General features: G+C 48.5%; 1 protein-coding gene across 4 annotated transcripts in view; it reads right to left on the bottom strand.

Moving 5' to 3' along the window:
• The window catches only part of LOC140387417 (synaptic vesicle glycoprotein 2B-like), a 297,753-nt gene that overhangs the window by 8,457 nt on the left and 269,148 nt on the right, over nucleotides 1–20,148 (bottom strand). For all 4 annotated transcript variants that reach the window (XM_072470504.1, XM_072470503.1, XM_072470501.1 and 1 more), the window contains exons 9-12: nucleotides 19,232–19,396; nucleotides 18,065–18,198; nucleotides 14,069–14,275; nucleotides 1,460–1,619 (exon numbers count right to left, since the gene is read on the bottom strand). In XM_072470504.1, the coding sequence (XP_072326605.1) occupies nucleotides 1,460–1,619; nucleotides 14,069–14,275; nucleotides 18,065–18,198; nucleotides 19,232–19,396 (666 nt within the window). The remainder of the gene's footprint in view (nucleotides 1–1,459; nucleotides 1,620–14,068; nucleotides 14,276–18,064; nucleotides 18,199–19,231; nucleotides 19,397–20,148) is intronic.

Below are 20,148 nucleotides of genomic sequence, written 5' to 3'. Positions count from 1 at the left end.
CCGATATAGATCGGCTAGGAGATTGGGCCAAAATTTGGCAGGTGGAGTTTAATGTGGGTAAGTGTGGGGTATCCATTTGGCGGAAGAAAGAGTCAGGCAAATTATTATCTAAATGGAAAGCAGATTCAAAATGCATCTGGGCAGGATGATCTGCGTGTCTTTGTTCATGAGTCACAGAAAGCCTGTATGCAGGTACAGCATGTAGTATGAAAGGCAAATGGAATGTTGCGTTTATTGCAAAAGGACTGGCGTATAAAAGTAGACAAGTGTTGTTGCAATTGTACAGGGTGTTGGTGAGACCACATCTGGAGTATTGTGTCCAGTTTTGGTCTCCTTATTTGAGGAAGGATGTGGTGGCATTGGAGGCAGTTCAGAGGAGATTCACCAGATTGATTCCAGGGATGAAGGGGTTGATGTGTGAGGAGAGATTAAACAGTTTGGGTTTATACTCGCTGGGGTTTACAAGGATGAGAGGGGATCTGATCGAGGTGTATAAGTTACTATAAGGGATTGATAAAGTAAACATAGACCAAATGTTCCCCCTTGTGGGGCAATCTAGAACGAGAGGTCACAGATATAGATTGAGAGGCGGTAGATTTAAAACTGAGATGAGGACGGACTACTTCTCGCAGAGGGTGGTGAGTCTGTGGAACTCGCTGCCCCGCAGTGCGGTGGAATCGGAGTCATTAAATGGTTTCAAGGAGGAGATAGATATATTTCTAATTTTAAAAACAGGTTAAAGGGATATGGGGAAAGGGCAGGGAGTCAATTTGAGACCAGGACGAGATCAGCCATGATCTGATTGAATGGCGGAACAGGCTCGAGCGGCTGAACTGCCGACTTCTGCTCCTATGACCCAATGTTCCAGGAGCTCATTCTGTCATTGAACCAGCAGCAGGAGAGGTCCACGCTAAGTGGACATTCCAGCAAGATTCCCTGCAGGGGCTGGTGGTGGGTGAAGGGCCCTCCTGAAGGGGTTCCCTTGACTAGTTGTCTCACTCTAATGAGCAGATATGCTAAGAGGTGATCCTGCCCACAATGGGCAGGGTTCACATTGTGGGATCGCGTTAGATCTCACTAGGCGTGGCGAGCCGGGTAAACTCCCGAAGAAGGATCTCCCGGCATCTACTGGCCGCCCCGCGCTGCCTTTCGGGCGTAATTTGGCGGGTAGATCTCGCCCTATATCTCAGTCTCCTAGCCCCCACCCCCCCCGCCTCCCCCCAGGGCGTGCTAACATGACACCCAGTAAGACCCCATACACTTAAATCCCGATTGAGCGTGGACACTGGGTGCCTGAATTAGAAAAACATGACATAACCCAATCCCTTGCCTTGATGAGCATAAAATTTACAAAATAAAATAGGTTTCCCTCACAGGAAGATTAAGGTTTGTAAAGCCAGGGATTCCCAGAGAAACCAACACTCATGCAGTAAACATGCCGGAGAGGACTGGGGCCCACCTTTTATCTGTGGAATAGAGTTCCACTGTGATCACATCCAGTGCATTCCACGCTGCTATACTGACCCCACAGAACAGACACTGCATTCCAATCAAGGCAGATTCGCTGTTGCCGAAAAACAGGAAGAAGCAGGTGATGGTTGATAACAGCATGGATCCTCCTGCAGGGCAAAATTAAACAAAACAACAGTTGCCATGTAACAACACTCTCTGCCCTCCAAAAGTAATCACTTTGAGACATTTCGATATGAGAAGACTTCAAGCGCCTCCAAAATGATAAATTCTTTCTCGGTGCCAGCTCTCCCCCATTAACCATTGCCTAATATGCTCCACCAACTCCCACCCTCAACTGTGTAAAGCATCCTGGGACATTCTTCTACATGAGGAGCAGTGTAGAAAGGCCTGGTGACGTAACGCCTTGGAGCATCCACCAGGTCCCAAAGCCACCTTGATAAGAACAGAGGTTATCCAGATATTAATCAGAGTTCAACAAAATAATATTGACAAATTGTGCCTGGAATCCAAAGGAATTCACTTGTGCTGGCATAACCTCCAGGTCTATGGGCCAAGCGTTGGAAAATGGGATTAATGTAGTCAGACCTTTGTTGACCATTGAACCAGCTGCAAGGCAACAATACAACATAGATAAGCACAGTGATTAGCATAGTTGCTTCACAGCTTCAGGGTCCCAGGTTCGATTCCTGGCTTGGGTCACCGACTGTGCGGAGTCTGCACATTCTCCCCGTGTCTGCGTGGGTTTCCTCCGGGTGCTCCAGTTTTCTCCCACAGTCCAAAGTTGTACAGGTTAGGTGGATTGGCCATGATAAATTGCCCTTAGTGACCAAAAAGGTGAAGTGGGTTTACTAGGTTACGGGTGTGGGCTTAAGTGGGGTGCTAATTCCAAGGGACGGTGCAGACTCGATGGGCCGAATGGCCTCCTTCTGCACTGTAATTCTACGATCTATGATAACATACAGCTATACCTTGAAAGTGGGAGAAGGACTCTCCCACAAACTGCTCCAACTTCTGATTCACCCGAAAGCCTATCTAACTATAGGAGCTTCACAACCTACATAGAATCACTTGCTCATACAACATCTCCACTCCAGCTAAAGCATCAATTCATCCAAGAATCTACAGTGTCGGGGGAGCATATTGGGGCTGGTTTAGCACAGGGCTAAATCGCTGGCTTTGTAAGCAGACCAAGGCAGGCCAGCAGCATGGTTCAATTCCCGTACCGGCCTCCATGAACAGGCGCCGGAATGTGGCGACTAGGGGCTTTTCACAGTAACTTCATTTGAAGCCTACTTGTGACAATAAGCGATTTTTATTTCATTTTTTCATTTTCATTTCATAAAATTCTGGCCATAAACTTTGATGGGCCAAATGGCCTTGTTTGTGCTGTAGACGTCTATAATCTGAGTCTATGAATCTACATTGACCCGAAAGTAGAATATTTTAACAACATTGAATAAGGAGACATATTTCTGCTCTGTTTTCTCCATGCTGTAAAGGCCAAATCCAATCAAAGCACAAGACTGCTTTGTTGTGGTGGTGTTTTATTAGGTTGGAGCAGCAGCAATGTGGAGTTAATCCACCCCTCAACTTTCCCCTGTGTTATCAATCCCAGCTGAGTGACTGTGTGACGACACCAGAAGGAGTTGTCTTCTCCCAGAGCGTGAAAAGCCCAGACATAGTTTGTGTTGTGGAATAGAGGAATGTAGGGACAGGAATTGGCTATTCAGCCCCTTGAGACTGGTCCACAAAGACAGTGCGCCAGTAGATTCAGAACCGGCAAAACGAGAGGCCTTAGGGCGCGATTCTCCACTCCCACGCCGAAGTGGCCGCGCCGTCGTGAACGCCGTCGAGTCCCGACCGATTCAGGCCCTGACAATGGGCCAGTATCGGGGCCGCGTCATCTACCCGCGCCAGGCCTTGTCGCCCGCGTAAAAGCGGCGCCGCATAGATGACGCGGCCGGCGGCGCATAACGGACGTCATCCGCGCATGCGTGGGTTGCCGTCCTCTCTAAGTCCGCCCCGCAAGAAGATGGCGGACGGATCTTGCGGGGCCGCGGAAGGAAGGAGGTCCTCCTTCAGAGAGGACGGCCCGACGATCGGTGGGCACCGCTCGCGGGCCACCCCACATTTGAGGTACCCCCCGGTGCAGGATCCCCCCTCGCCCCCCCCCACAGGCCGCCCCCCCCCCAGCGTTCACGCACCGCCCACGACTGCAGCGACCAGGTGTGGACGGCGCCGGGGGGAACCCGCCGTTTCGGCCTGGCCGCTCGGCCCATCCGGGCCTCAGAATAGCGGGGGTGCCGGAGAATCGCCATTTTCGGTGTCTCCGGCGATTCTCCGGCCTGCGGCCCGCGAAACTCGACAGGCCCTTCCCGCCGCTTGGGAGAATCGCGGGAGGGCGTCGGACCGGCATCCCTGAAGATTTTGGCGGCCCAGGTGATTCTCCCAACCGGCGTGGGAGTGGAGAATTGCGCCCATAGTCTCCGGAGTATGGTCATCTGATACAAAGAGTCACTATTTTCATGAAGAAAATATCTGCAAAAGTCCTTTTCTTCGTATCAAAAACCAGACAGATGAAGTAGATCACCTATCCTGTCAGTTACCCATCCAACCGAACATGGTAATAGTGATTTTCCCAAAGAGACATAGCTGGTGAACGTTTTCCTCCTGACAACATTGCCCATTCAGAGCAGTTGCTGAGATATTACGTTGTTTAATGTCAGTGGAAGGGGCTTGAGGTATTGGAATTGTGCTTGCTGTGAATGTGCATTCATCTGTTGACTGTGGCAGATAGAAAATAAATCTGTGCTCAGCATTTATTTCCGAACATCGGAAATAGGAGCGGGAGTAAACCCCATGGTCCCTCGAGCCTGCTCTGCCATTCAGGACAATCATAGCTGATGTCACCATCAGAGTTTATGGGCAAAGTTTTATGCGATGGCGACCCCTCGCCGTGGGTTCCCTGTCGACAGAGGGTGGGTACAACGGGAAATCCCATTTGAAGGGGTTGTCCTGAAATGAGACCCTTTAAAACCGAATAGCTAGGATAACACTAGAATAGCTCTACATAAGTTAGTTTATTGAGGATTGAGGCTAGTTATAGAAAGTATACCCAGTTATCAATATTAACCATTAAACATGTATTTTTAGGACATAATAATTATTATTATTAAGCATTCAAAAACAGTGGCCACAATGCATGATGGGATTTAAGCTAGCTAACTTGTCCATGTTTTTAAGACAAACAGGATTAAACAGAAATAATATGATCAGCAATAACACGGTCAGCTCAGTAAATAGTTCTTATCAGTGCCCCCAATATCCTGTCTCAGACAATCCATGGTGTAAAGAGGAACCAACTTCAGCATCCTGCCCCTCGATGAACAATGAGGTGGGCAGGAACTGGCTGCGATAAGTAAAATGGGAATGGCAGAAAAACAACTTCATAACAGATAAAGTATCCTGGTAAACAACAGGCGGCAGGATGGGGTTAAATCATGAGTTGATCACAGTCATCATGTTGCTTAAAGTAACCTTAATTTGGGGTGGGCTATTGATTTTTGGAAAACTGTACAATTGGGGCGTCTGCACCAGTGTAAAGTAGAGTGGTTTTGGCATTTATCCAAATCACTCTCCCTCGTACGTGGGCCAAGCTTGGAAAAATAAAGCCGTCTTAACCAGAGTGGATGTGTCTGCAGTTCTGCGTGTTCAGCTGAGCTGTAACTAAGAGGGAGGAACCCCAGGTAAAAGCCAGCTCAATACTCAGTCCTCGGAAACGCTCCTCCACCATTGACAGCAGCGGGATAAAGCTATCCCAGCCCCAGCCAATGGAGGGCCGCCTCTGCCACCGTAAACACGCTGCGGGGGGTGGGGGGGTGCGCCTGGTTTGTTAGGCTGGTACACATCATGTGTTGTGGCTTTTCGCAGCCTGAGACTTTCAGAAACCAAGGTCTTTGCATTTAGGATAAGGAGCCCATCGCAAGACAATGCGAGGTTGATGAGATTCATTTCATAATTGTCTAACACCCACTGAGTTCCGATTTCTCTATTGTCCACATTGAAGCAGAAAGACAAGGTTGGCTGGTATGTTATAGTCCTTTCTGTTCAGTCCATCCTTAACAAAGGGATGGGAATTTAACAAGTGGCTGTGGTTGCCCTTGTTTTAATTAGATATTGGCTTGAGCATCTGTATTGTCTGGGCCTGATTACTAACAAGACACATGATTTGCTACAGCTCTCTTAAACAGCTTTTGTTGTCCAATTTTTAAAATATAGCATTAAAATTTGTAATTTTTTCATGCTTGTACTGGGCATTGTCACAATATGTGGATATTGTCAAGCACATAAATGATTGATGTCACGTTATTACTCCAGTCACTAGATGGTGCTATAGAGCAGCCATATAAATATCACATGGCTCCTTGACTTCAAAGACAGAGTAATTGTGAGATAGTTGAACTAATTGTATAGTCAATAGTGTAGATGTGTAGTGTAATCTTTACTTAACTAATTCCTTGGCAATATGTTTGAACCTAATTCAGTGTGGTGTAATAAATTAGCTTTGTTTATTAGACACATCTTGCTGTTCTTTGTTAGCACTGCAACCTTCATCATCCTGAAAGAACTAAAACAAAGAACACAACAGGCGTGACCAATGAACTTGGGCCTCAACTCCACTTTGCTGCCTGCTCCCCATATTCCTCAAATAAGGGCAGCACGGTAGCATTCCAGATTATCATGATATTTACAGTGCAGAAGGAGGCCATTCGGCCCATCGAGTCTGCACCAGCTCTTGGAAAGAGCACCCTACCCAAGGTCAACACCTCCACCCTATCCCCCATAGCCCAGTAACCCCACCCAACACTAAGGGCAATTTTGGACACTAAGGGCAATTTATCATCGCCAATCCACTTAACCCGCACATCTTTGGACTGTGGGAGGAAACCGGAGCACCCGGAGGAAACCCACGCACACACGGGGAGGATATGCAGACTCCGCACAGACAGTGACCCAAGCCGGAATCGAACCTGGGACCCTGGAGCTGTGAAGCAATTGTGCTATCCACAATGCTACCGTGCTGCCCACTAATTAGTTTAATTGGTTTCACACAAAATAGTTCAAGCCCCTTCTGAATCCTGTGTGTTTCAATTAAATCATCTCTCATCTTAGTGAACGGCAGACAGCCTATAGGCCCAATGAATTCAGCTGCTGATCTAGTGAACCTTCCCTGTATCGTTTCTAATGCAATATATTCTTCCTTCGAGATAGAAACCAAACGGTGCACAGTACTCCAGCTGTGGTCTTGCCAAAGCCCCAGGTAACTGTAGCAAGATTTATTTCTTCTTGCACTCCAGTCCTCTTGCAATAAAGGACAATTTGCCATTTGCTTTTCAAATTTCTTCATAGGTTCGGCGTGGAGCGCTGTTTATCAAGTTGCTTCTGACCTTGACACCCACATTATGGAGCAGGTAGAGTCAATGCAGTGCTCTGATGCACCTATAAATGTGCTTTCCAAGAATGTTCTTTGTCCAATATTCCTCTTCTGATCCATCCTGCACTTCAAGTTACCATAGGCACCGCCCAGCCTTTATGTGGGAAAGGACCAGCTTTTTGGGTATGAGCTCACACCATGAATGTTGGCACACTATTTAACAATGGAAAGACATCGAATCATTGTGGGCGTGATTCTGTGATCCTGGCCCCCCCGGGGTCGGACCGCCTTCCCCCCCCCCCACAAGCCGCACCTCCCCCCCCCCCCCCCCCCCCCCCCCCGACCCTGCCACGCCGAGTTCCCGCCGGCTGAGAGCAGGTGTGGACGGCGCCGGCGGGACTCGGCGTTTTTACGACGGCCGCTCGGCCCATCCCGATTCTGCAGAGAATCACGTGCCAGATGTTGGGGTGGCGTGGCGCGATTTGCGCCGGTCGCGGGGATTCTCCGGCCCGGCCCCGGGCTGAGAGAATCCCGCACAGAACCCCTACAGTGCGGAAAGAGGCTATTCAGTCCATTGCATCTACACCGGCACCCTACCTGGGCCTAATCCCCGTAATCCCACCTAACCTGTGAACACTAAGGGGCTATTTAGCATGGCCAACCCACCTAACCTGCATATCTTTGAACTGTGGGAGGAAACCGGACCACCCGGAGTAAAACCCACGTAGACCCGGGGAGAATGTGCAGGCTCCTCACAGTCACCCGAGGTCAGAATTGAACCCTGGGCTCTGGCGCTGTGAGGCAACAGCGCTAACCAATGTGCCACCGTGCCGCTCACCAACTGAATCACCAGCTGTCCCTGTATTTTGTTCATACACATGCACTTTTCAGCAGGCACCGCCAGACAGCGATTGGGAACAGTAGTCCTGGATGTTTGCTCTCTTCTGAACTCGGGGAAGTGCACTGCAATTATTCTTTCATTTTTTTCCTTCTTTGTGTCTTTCTCTTTAATTGGCTGTCTCCCCTGGGATCTCTAAGAGGATTAAGCAAATCACACACAATGCGGAACAAGGAAAGTTTTGGATGCAGTGGTTCGTGGAGAAATAGCAAGTATTTGAGGGTATCTATTGCCAATGGAACTGTACCCCAGCATGCACTGCCATAGAGTCATAGAGTCTTTAGAGCACGGAAAGAGGCCCTTCGGCCAATTGCGTCTGTGCCAACCATCAAGCCCCTATCTATTGCAATCCCATTTTCAGCACATGGCCCATAGCCTTGTATGACATGGCGTTTCAAATGTTCACCTAAATGCTTAAACATTGCGAGGGTTCTCGCCCCAACCACCCTTTCAGGCAGTGAGGTCCATGTTGTGTTCCGTGATCTTGTCTCTGCAATAATTCTACAGAACTGCAGGTGACCCAACTAGAATGATGGTTCATTGACGTACACGTGGTAAGGTAACAATCAGAATTGCTATACAGACCAAGTTATTGATTGAGTTACATTAGATTCTCCTGGAACTGCCCTTATGAGCGACTGTCCTGGTGTACGCCCTGCAACCTTGTGCCACTAGCCGGATGTCACATGACTGATGTCTGACGCCACCTGCTGGTGGGAGGTCGCACAACTGAGTGCATACAATATTATTCACAGGCATATCACCACAGTCCAGATTCCCACCATCCTCTACGTGAAAATGTTTGTGTGTACACAAATCCCGTACACAGGAGGGAGCTGCTGGTTGGAGGCCAAACAGAAGAGAAAATCAGAGGTAAAGTAGTCCCCAGGACCCCTGGTGGTCAGGATTTGGAGTAGGAAAAGGCGCAAGTAGTTTGTCGATGATGGCTGAGGGAGCCAAGAGGAAAAGCCTGTGGTGAAGATTAAAGGTCAAAGGCAGTAAAACAGTGAGTCAATCAACATAAATGCCAGGATCTCTATAGGTGAGACCAATTTAAACACAACAGAAACTGGCACAGCTGAAAAGCTGCAATGTACACACTTAAATGAGGTAAGGTAAAGTCTCCAGTGTCCCAGATGACCTCAGGCTGCTTTCCCCTTTGAGGAGGGAGAGCCAACTGGTGGTGATTTAATCTGAGGATCCCCACACCTCAGGCGAGGGGCAAGTTTGAGAAGGCGGAGCCTTCATGAATAACCTCAGCCGGCTGAACGTTTGTTTTTTGAATGAGAAAGATTAATAAATGACAAGGCCCATAGCGGAGAACAGTATCAAGGCAGTAAATGTTCGAGTAGGATACAGGGTGATGAATCTCAGAGACTAATGATGAAAACAAGAAGATATCTGTTTTTTTAATGGATGACCCACTTTAAGAATAGCTTTCTCGGAAATCATTATGTCTGAAAGCCACTCAATTCTATTCCATCAGCAGGTTATATGGAGAAGGGCGGGTATCGAGAGGACTTGCACCCCGCCTGAGTTTGGTACAGTGAAGATGCAGAGGGCAGCTCTCTCTCTCACCAGTGATTTGAAGACCATGTGACGAAGCCTGTCTCAGGGGTTTACAGCTTTCGACACAATTGGTTACAGACGTGCCCGACTGAAATCTCTCTCCGGCTTCAGATCTGTCACGCACTGAAGGAACGAGACAATCTATCAGCTGATTGAACTTCGTCATTCTTGCCTAAAGGCCATTCCATTCCAAAGGCAAGGTCATAAAAAAGTGAATTTGTTCTTTAATCGGAGTACAGGGTATTGATTTAGAGGAGTGCAGCTGCATTTCTTTTTCATTTATTCCCCTTCCTTAAATAAGTCTTACCAATTTAGCAAGAGTTATCCAGCTGCTAAAAGAGCTCTGATATCAAATTAGAATGGCAGCTCTTGCTATGTGTCCCCGTACCCACTCTGAAAGTTACATTCCTCACAGCCAGCCCAATGGGAAGTTACATTCCTCACAGCCTCTTCCCACCTCTTTCTTATAATGTTAAAGTCATATCAGTGAGATTATTCAGTCCAGTTCACGTACATTACGGTACCCCTTGATAGGAGCTACTAACTGCAATCCAGGGCGGCTGAAACGGAGAATTCCCGGGCGTTTATGACGACAGAATTGGCGGCGAACCCTCACCGATTCCGGGACCAGTGAGGGACTAGCAGTGGCGCCGGGTAAAACCTCCGGCTCCCGCAGCAGAAACGACCAGAGAATGGCCAGGTCCATGGCGCGCATTCGCACTGCGACGGCCTGCAGCGGACGCGCCGTACAACATGGCACTAGCCGAGCGCGGAGTGACCCACCAAATACGGCCCCACGGGCCACCTCCTGGCCACCCCCCCACCAGTCCCCCAGCCCTCTCGGAAGCCCCCCACCCCCTCTCCGGCCAGCAGCAAGGATCCCGGCCAAGTGTGGCGGCGCTGGACATAGTCCGCAGCCGCCCCGTCGGGTTCCCGTCTGCTCAGACCACACGTCAACCGCGCGGTCGGGAACTCGGCCCATCGGGGGCGGAACATTGAGGGAGGGCTTTCTGATGATGCGCCAATCCCGAGATGGTGTGCGGCGTGATGATGCCAATTTGGAGGGGGCGGAGACTCGAAAACCGGCGCCAAACCGGCGCTGCCCCCGATTTGGCCGTCAAAGGGAGTCTCCGCCCCATCGCCGATTACGATATCGGCGCCGGGCAACGGAAAATCCCGCCCTATTGTCTAAACCGCTACACCCACCGAGGACAGCTTTTAGGTATGTTTCCCTGTAAGTGTCTTTGCCTTAATGTTACCTAAATGATGTAACATTGAGTCCTCCCATCAAACTGGCTCCATCTGTGCACCACACTTACTCGTTCGATCTGCCTTTGGCCTTTCAACCCTAGATCCTGCTCCATCCTATCCAAAAGTATATTTATATTGATTCATGGGATGTGGGCCTCACTAGCTAGAGCCAGCATTTCTTGCCCATTCCTAATTGCCCCTGGGAAGGTGATGAACTGCCTTTTTGGACCAACTGCAGTCCATGCGTTGTAGAGTGGGTTCAAGGACTACAGGTCGGTCACTGTAATCAGTGATGGGTAAGATTTTGGAAACAATAAGCAGAATAAATTAGCAGGCATTTGAAGAGGTTTGAGTTAGTTAATGAGAGATAGCATGGATTTGTAAAACACAGGCTGTGTAGACTCACCTAATTGGAGTTTTGATGAAGTAACAGAGAGGGTTGATCAAAGGAATCCAGTGGATGTTGTCTACAATAATTTTAGAGAAAGCTTTTGACATGGTAGGTAAAAGTAAAAATGGGAAAATATGTCATTTGAAACATGAAAGTCTGGCAATACCTGACCTAGGGTCACATGAGAGAATGTAGGGAAAAATCCCACAAAGGGTTAACAGCAGCTGCAAAAGAAGGTTTTGAAATGCAGATAGCCTTTATCAAACAGGCGTTAAGAGAACAGCTTGTGACTATTCAAGCTGTAAAACTGACGCATGTCTTTTAAGTCACAGTAGATTGAACTTTTAGTTATATGGAAAAAAGCAATATTTCGCACCTTCTTTGAAGTTAATTATTTTAGCAAGCAGCTAAAAAAGAATTGCTAGGATCTTCTGTTGAATTGGGTGACAAATGTTTAGGTGTGAAATTCTGCTGACACCAAGTGAATATGGGAAGCTGGAGACAATGTGTCAACGGGAACACCCGTTAGCCCCAAAGCAGAGTCAGAGGTCTGAGCTGGGGGCACTATTTGGTAATAAAGCAACTTTAGAAGTGACAGGAAACAGGGGCGAAATTCTCCCCAAACGGCGCGATGTCCGTCGACTGGCGCCCAAAACGGCACCAATCAGACGGGCATCACGCCGCCCCAAAGGTGCGGAATGCTCCGCATCTTTGAGGGCCGTGCCCCAACATTGAGGGGCTAGGCCGGCGCCAGAGGGATTTCCGCCCCGCCAGTTGGCGGAAACGGCCTTTGTTGCCCCGCCAGCTGGCGCGGAAATGACATCTCGGGGCGGCGCATGCGCGGGAGCGTCAGCGGCCGCTGACAGTTTCCCGCGCATGCGCAGTGGGGAGAGTCTCTTCCGCCTCCGCCATGGTGGAGACCGTTGCGGAGGCGGAAGGGAAAGAGTGCCCCCACGGCACAGGCCTGCCCGCAGATCGGTGGGCCCCGATCGCGGGACAGGCCACCGTGGGGGCACCCCCCGGGGTCAGATCACCCCGCGCCACCCCCAGGACCCCGGAGCCCGCCCACGCTGCCTTGTCCCGCCGGTAAATAGGTACTTTAATTTACGCCGGCGGGACAGGCAATTTATCGGCGGGACTTCGGCCCATCCGGGCCGGAGAATCCAGCGGGGGGGCCCGCCAACCGGCGCGGCCCGATTCCCGTCCCCGCTGAATATCCGGTACCGGAGACTTCGGCAACCGGCGGGGGCGGGATTCACGGCGGCCAACGGCCATTCTCCGACCCGCTGGGGGGTCGGAGAATGACGCCCCCGATGTAACACCCCTCTGGGATCAAAGCACTTTTGAACATCACAAGGGAAACAATGCAATCAGAGTTCAATGAGCTGAAGTTATGCTCAATATGAATACATAGTCGTGTTAGAAATAATTCAGATTAAAGGTACCTTGTACAATCAAGAGTAAAATAAAGTTACTTTACGATAATGTCATATAAACTTAATAACTGCTGGAAGGAGAATATAAACCCTAAAAAAGGGGACAACCAGGGGAGTCAGCTCTCATAGCTCGGTCATGGGAAGAATAGAGCACAGAAACCGAGCGGGGGCAGCGAATCCACCTGAGGAAGACCAAAAGCTAAAGAAGAGAGAGTCAGCTGTCATAGTTTGAGAGATTGTCAAGGTAGACCTGAAGGTCTTTTCAACCAACCAGGAGAATCCAGAAGCAAGATCTTTGTACTTTTCTGTAAAGACAGTGATTGCATCTTTTAAAAGAAAAAGTATAATAATAAAATATCTTAAAGTTTTAACCTGAAACAATGGTTATTACAATGTCTACTTTACTTACTTAGCAATGCGGGACCCAGGATTGATGCTACTAAGTGGTAAGTAGATAAAATTCTTCTATGAAGATATGGGTTACACCGGGGGATAACTTGAAAATATAGATTGACCCGAATAGCACCCACCTAAGTTTGCATAGGAGTCAGGGAGTGAGAATCCCTGTTCACCATTTGGAATGTCTTATTGACCTTTTTTGGAATAGCGGGAATTCTAAGAATAGTGGTGAGTTTTTTACTTCTCATGCCTCTGGTCAGCACACTTTAAAAAGGATGTGGAGGTCCTTCAGAGGGTGCAAAAGAAATTTACCAGAATAGTTTCAGGGATGAGGGAATTTAATTGCATGGTTAGGTTCCAGAAGTTGGATTATACTCCTGGGAGGAAGGATGTTTGAGGGGAAATCTGAGGTGTGCATGATTATGGTAGGTTTAGATAGGATAGACAGAGAAAAGCTGTTTCTATTCACAATGACGAGGGAACTCGTCTTGAAGGCTTTGGGTAGTAGATACAGGGAGAGATGTGAGGAAAAAGCATTTTGCACAGCGAGTGTTAATGACCTGGAACTCACAATGAGGGTGTGGGAAGTGGAGAAGATCAATGATTTCAAAGGAAACTGGATGGGCTCTTGAGGAGCGTAAACTTTGCAGGACTACAGAGCGGAAGATTGGGACTTACGGGATTGCTCTACAGGGAACTGGCATGAACACGATGGGTTGAATGGCCTCCTTCTGTGCCATAGCAGCTCTTTTCAAAGATTTTAAAGAATTTCATTGTCACAAATAGGCTTACATTAACATTGAAATAAGGTTACTGTGAAGAGCCCCTAGTCACCACATTCCGGCTCCTGTTCGGGTACACAGAGGGAGAATTCAGAATATCCAAATTACCTTTCGGTACTTGTGGGAGGAAACCGGAGCACCCGGAGGAAACCCACGCAGACACGGGGAGAACGTGCAGACTCCACACAGACAGTGACCCAAACCGGGAATCGAACTGGGACCGGGAGCTGTGAAGCAACTATGCTAACCACTGTGCTACCATCCTCTTTAACTGTTCCTATTTTTCTGTAATCAAAATGCACGCCCCCGGGTCAGCAGCTTACATCTTTCGCATGGTGAGCAACAAGTTAACTAATATCCCAGATCTCTCTCAGCTTCCCTGCCTTCATGATAAAAGATTGATTTTTTTTAATGAGTTTGCCAATGACTACTCACCAATCATCTTAATCCTTCCAACCTTGTCCATAAACAATGCAGACACAATGTTCCCCGGCAATACAGCCAAGGACCCCAGGAAACTGACCAAGTAAGTTAGAAATGCAGTTTCAGCATCTTCACTGAAGTCGATCTGGCAACCTTCCTTGTTGTGGAGGAATGTGCTATTTATGAACCTGCTGTGTGAGAATCGTGTCTCGAACAGATCTGGAAAAGAAACAAGAGTTCAGTGAGTTGACATGTGAGATCCACTAAGGGATGCCCTTCTGCAATGAGGACGCCAACGTCTTTGTGACGAATATCCAGTTCATGGTTCATGTTAAGAGTCATAGGTCTTTACAGCATGGAAACAGGCCCATCAGCCCAGCTGGTCTATGCTGCCCAGTTTCTATCACTGATTATCAAGAATTAAGAATTTAGAACTACCGTTTAGTCCTGGGAAGATTAATGTTTAATGTAGAAAATATGATAAATGCAATGAAAGCAGCTTGGAGTCTATTACACTTGAAAGGTTGGGGCCATGTTGACTTAAGGGGTTAACAGCTGGAAGAGATGGAGCTATTAAACAGTTGGTGTGCTTACTTCACTGGTGAAAATATAAAGACTGGATAATTGGCTTGAGGGTCAGTGCGAGGCGAGACTAGAGCAAGTTATGTCGTCATGGAGATGAGTGGAGCGTAAGAATGTTATCTGGTTTCAATGTATCTGTGTGTTTGCTGGGCGCGAGTATTCTCCAGCAGGCCAGAAACCATACTGCAATGGATTCGCTGTTCGCAGGGTCCAGGCAGTTAGGGCTCAGGAGAAGCCCTGGGAAACATTTATAGCTGGTTGCAGCTGGGAGACTGAAGTTCAGAGAAACTTTGGGGATGTGTTAACTTAGTGAAGCTAGCCATCTGCAAAAGAGTTGGAAGTGGGCTGGCAATTCGAGACAGACATGCAGCTTTGTAAATCCTGTGGGAAGTGGTCTCAGGAGGTCGAACCATCGGGAGGTGAACAGTTAAGTTAGAGTGCCTTTTGAGGGAATTCAGTGGCCTGACCTTCAAAAGGAAAGAGTTGAAATTCCTCATCAGGGAGACAGGGGGCTGGATTCTCTGCCGGTGGGGTGCTCTGTTTTGTCGGCAGCCCGGGGGTTTCCGACGGCGTGGGGCTGCCCCACAATGGAAAACCCCATTGACCAGCCGGCGTAACGGAGCATCCCGCCAGCGGGGAGAAACAGAAATGTGGCGCGGTGGGACGGAGAATCTAGCCCAGGGTTTTAATGAAACATTGGGACTCACAGTGGGCACCAATGTCTGGGTGGTTTGCTGAGAATTCTTTGGGCTCTGTCTCGGTCGTTTCTGCCATTTAACATGCAGTATGCTGCATTTGACCACAGTTTGCCTATTAATTCACATTTACCTCATGTTAATTCTGAAGTATGAGAAAGAAGTTGTAAATTATTTTGTTTTCTGACTTTGTATGGTAAAGTTGATTCTGTTTGTTTAAACCCCTGGAATCTTGTGGCTTTATTCTTCTAGTGGGGAACTAGGATTTCAAACTTTATCTCCCATAAACAAAACGTTACTGGTCCCCATCAGGATCATAACAAGCTTCCTGGGGTTGAGGAGGGGTAGCTTCATTCTGAATATTTCCTGTGGTATGCCAGCTCTGGAATCATTCGATAAGGTAGTAAAGAGGAAGCTTTGTTTATAAATCTGAGCTCCAATGCACCAGATCTGGGAGAGCTGGAAAATAATAATGGACTGCCCAAAATGAAAAACCTTCCCACCGCAAGAAAAACCTCCACCTCAATGAAGATAACATTTTACTGGAAAAATTTAGAGAAAAGTAGAAGAATAAGATAAAACCTGTTTTCTTGACCAGACCTGACTCTTTAAGGTTGTTAATGACACCCCCCCCCACACACACATATATTGCTCTCTCCCTCCCTCCCTCTCAAATCACTGACTTCTCCCCTATTTTCCAACATACTAAAGCTACCTCTCTCTGTGCCCATCTCTCTCTCCTTCTCTCTATCGAACTCCGCTGATGCCACTCCCTCTTCAACTCCCCACCTCTCCATGCCACCACTCCTTGCCCAGTTTTCCTGCAGCCACAGTATTCCAGTTGGTCAATTGCCTTCAGTCCAGCCACAGGTAAATCTGGCCTTTAAGTGGACTATTGAAAAAGGACAAAGTCCAACATTGGATTAAGAACTGTTTAACTTTTCCACCTTTTGAGATTAAGACAAATGAGCAAAACCTATTAGGTTAATGCAGACATCATAAATCACACCATTCATTAAAAATTAATTACTTTGCTATATGAAGTGACAGAGATATAATCAAGTCTGCCTGGAAAATGAATAAATTGCTGCCATTTTTAATTATATCTTATATTGTGCTATCTTAATCGTTGTGTTTTAACCTATCTTAAAACTGAGCTGAATTAGAAATGGGGTAACACCTTATTTAGAAAATTACAGTATTTCTACACCCAAGAGTAAATTGCTCCCTCCACTATTTTAATTGTGGTGTTAATCCGGTTTATTTTTAAAAGCAGAGGGAGGAATTTGAAAAGAAAATGTTAAATACAGGTTGAAAATCCTTGATTCGAAATGCTTGTGGCCGCATGGGTATCGGATTTCAGAACATACTATGCATGTGCGGCGCATTGGAAACCGCACATGTGTGGTGCACGTTCGGAACTGTTCATGTGCGGCACGCATTGGGAACTGCGCATGTGTGATGCGCGTTGAGAACTGCGCATGTGTGGCGCGCATTGGGAACTGTGCATGTGCAGAACGTGTTGGGAACTGCGCATGTGCAGCACGCATTGGGAACTGTGCATGTGTGCCGCGCGTTGGGAACTGTGCATGCTTGGCGCGCATTGGGAACTGTGCATGTGTGCCGCGCGTTGGGAACTGTGCATGTTCGGCGCGCATTGGGAACTGTGCATGTGCAGAACGTGTTGGGAACTGCGCATGTGCAGCACGCATTGGGAACTGTGCATGTGTGCCGCGCGTCAGGATCTGTGCATGTGTGCCGCGCGTTGGGAACTGTGCATGTGTGCCGCGCGTTGGGAACTGTGCATGTTCGGTGCGCATTGGGAACTGTGCATGTGTGCCGCGCGTTGGGAACTGTGCATGTTCGGCGCGCATTGGGAACTGTGCATGTGCAGAACGTGTTGGGAACTGCGCATGTGCAGCACGCATTGGGAACTGTGCATGTGTGCCGCGCGTCGGGATCTGTGCACGTGTGCCGTAGCTCCCTCTAGAGGCTGTCTGTATACATTTCATTAACCCTTGCACTGCCTTCATGTATGATAATACCACATCCCCCTCCAAGTTAAACACGATCCTGACTTGGACAAGTTTCGCAGATTCTTCATCGTTCCTGGAACTCCCTACCTAGCATCACTGTAGGTTTACCTACACCCCACCAGATTTCAGCGCTTGAAGGAGCAAGAACACCATCTCCTCTGCAATGGCAACTGCAATGGCTGACCTTGCCAGTGACCCCATATCCCATGATTAAATAAGAAAAAAAATTCTTTGAACTCGGGCAGAATAGCAGCTGAGGTGTTTCAGCTGGACCCAGATAGTGGGTGGGTGGGAGAAAATGTCAGCCAGTGTTCTAGCTACTGATCATTGCCCAGGCATGCCACTCAGCAATGGCGCCGCTCCATCATTGTTGATAGTCACCAACCAGATCTGAACAATGGGTGTACAAACCTATGATCTGAAGGTTGGCAGGACCAGCAAGGATCAATACATTCCAAGGTGGGGAGAAAAATCAGAGTGGCAAAATGTTAATATGATCTGCGTTAACACGGGTTTTGATAAATTAGGGAAAATTTATTCCATTTACGAACAGCACAATAAAGTCAGCACGAGGACAGAATGGTAAATCTCCCTGTGCCATTGGTAAATGAAGGTAACAGTCACCCTCGACCCCAGACCCCCTGTGGAAACAATGGTTCAAACAGACAGGAGTGGCGACGACCTCAGAGGCTGACCTGTGTTATAGAAGATAGTCGCTGTAAAAGTGCAGTTCTTGAAGTGAGTGTTCGTTGAGACAATGTCCTCAAAGTAGCATTCCTCAAACAGGGAGTCTTCAAACGTCACGGATTTGAATTTAATCCCAATGAATCTGCGCAGAAATAATTAGGTAATTAGAAAAAAACAGAGGCTTGGGGTGTTACACACATAGACTGCACTGCGTCACGCAATGGGTCGGATGCAGGTTGGAGTTTTTATTTGCGCTTTCCTCAAAAAGGTGCAATGGCCTCAACTGCACCTTGTGGTACTGTAGACCATGCTCCAACCACACTCTCGGTAACAAAATCCCTGACTTCTTGTGTTGTGATCATTTTAAATTGATGAGCCACTGACTCTCAAAAAAGATGAAATCATGAGCGCGATCTAACGGGCTCGTCGCCCCCCCCACTCGGGACGCAACGCGGCCAATGAATCTCGCGAGAGGCCTCGCGCGGGATTTGTGACGCTCGTCACGCCTCGGGAGATCTAACGAAAACGCGCCCAAAACGGGGCCGTGTTTCATTTCCATTGACTCGCGCCCCGCATTTCCCTATTCAATCTGTCAAAACAATTCGTCATTTCAAAGAATTGCCTCAGCTTTCTCTACTCAATGGCAATCGTCTCAGTATCCCAAGTCTGCTGCCAACACCAATTCATAATTTAGTAGAGACCTGGAACTCTCTGCAATACAGATCCTAGACTTGATTGAGTACCGTACTGCTACGACTAGTAAGAAGTGAGAAAAACATCTGTGATTGCCAAATCAATGATTCCCTGGTGAGGTCTCTTGGAGCACTCACTCAACCTTTGCCGTGAAATTTTGCGGTGGGACATTTTTTGTGAGGTTTTTCTGTGAGCTTTTAGCCTGTCAGATTTTATGGTGTGATTTTGCAGCTCAACAGTGGATATAAGAAATAGAAATTAACATAGTTACATACGCCTGGTTGCTCCGATGTCAAATACAGGAAAATACGCATGTTCAATGCATTGCAATGCACATGCTAAGGTGTTTTCGATTACATTGAGCGACATACAAGGTAATAGAGAGCGTGAAATGTGCCACATATAAAATCCTTGGGAGTGATCGTGAGGAGTTGGGTTATAGTTGTCACACTCTTGTGGCTTGACATTCTATGGTAGCTCACCTGACATTGATGTACTCTCCCTCTGTATGAAACTGGTTCTCCAGTGTGAAGTTAAATGTGAAGTCTTCGACTCGCTCCTGATGAAATGTCTTCATTTTGGATTCATACTCTTCATTTTGAAAGTACTTGATCATGTCCGGGAACCACACTGTCAGTCCGTAGTAACTGAACAAGAGCACAGCCCAAACTGAATAGGGTTCAACATACAATTCCAAAGTTCATTACTTCTGAGTTAATGGGCCAGTCCCCTGTGACATCAGCTGCCCAACTATTAGTCCATCTTCCATTTATAGAAAATGAACCTGAAGAACAGGAACATAGGAATAAGGAGCTGAGGTAGGCAATTCAGCCCTTCGAGCTTGGTCCGACATGCAATCAGGGGCGGGATTCTCCGATCCCCCGCCGGGTCGGAGAATCGCCGGGGGGGGCGGCGTGAATCCCGCCCCCACCGGCCGCCGAATTCTCCGGCACCGGAGATTCGGCGGGGCGGGAATCGCACCGCGCCAGTCGGCGGGCCCCCTCACCACCACCCCCCCCCGGCGATTCTCCGGCCCGCAATGGACCGAAGTCCCGCTGCTGTAATGCCGGTCCCGCCGACGTGAATTAAACCACCTCCCTTACCGGCAGGACCAGGCGGCGCGAGCAGGCTCCGGGGTCATGGGGGGACGGGATGCGGGATGATCTGGCCCCGGGGGGTACCCCCACAGTGGCCTGGCCAGCGATCAAGGCCGACCGATCCACGGGTGGGCCTGTGCCGTGGGGGCACTCTTTCCCCTCAGCGTCGGCCATAGCCTCCGCGATGGCCGCTGACGCTCCCGCGCATTCGCGGACTTCCACCGGCCGGCGGAGTCCCTTCTGCCCCGGCTGGTGTGGCGCTAAAGGCCTTCCCTGCCAGCGGGCGGAACGGCAACCACTCC

This window comes from Scyliorhinus torazame, chromosome 12 (genome assembly GCF_047496885.1).
Source record: "Scyliorhinus torazame isolate Kashiwa2021f chromosome 12, sScyTor2.1, whole genome shotgun sequence".
Classification (NCBI taxonomy): Eukaryota; Metazoa; Chordata; class Chondrichthyes; order Carcharhiniformes; family Scyliorhinidae; genus Scyliorhinus; species Scyliorhinus torazame.
The sequence above is the reverse complement of the archived record's forward strand: the minus strand, read 5'-3'. Positions and strand labels throughout refer to the sequence as shown.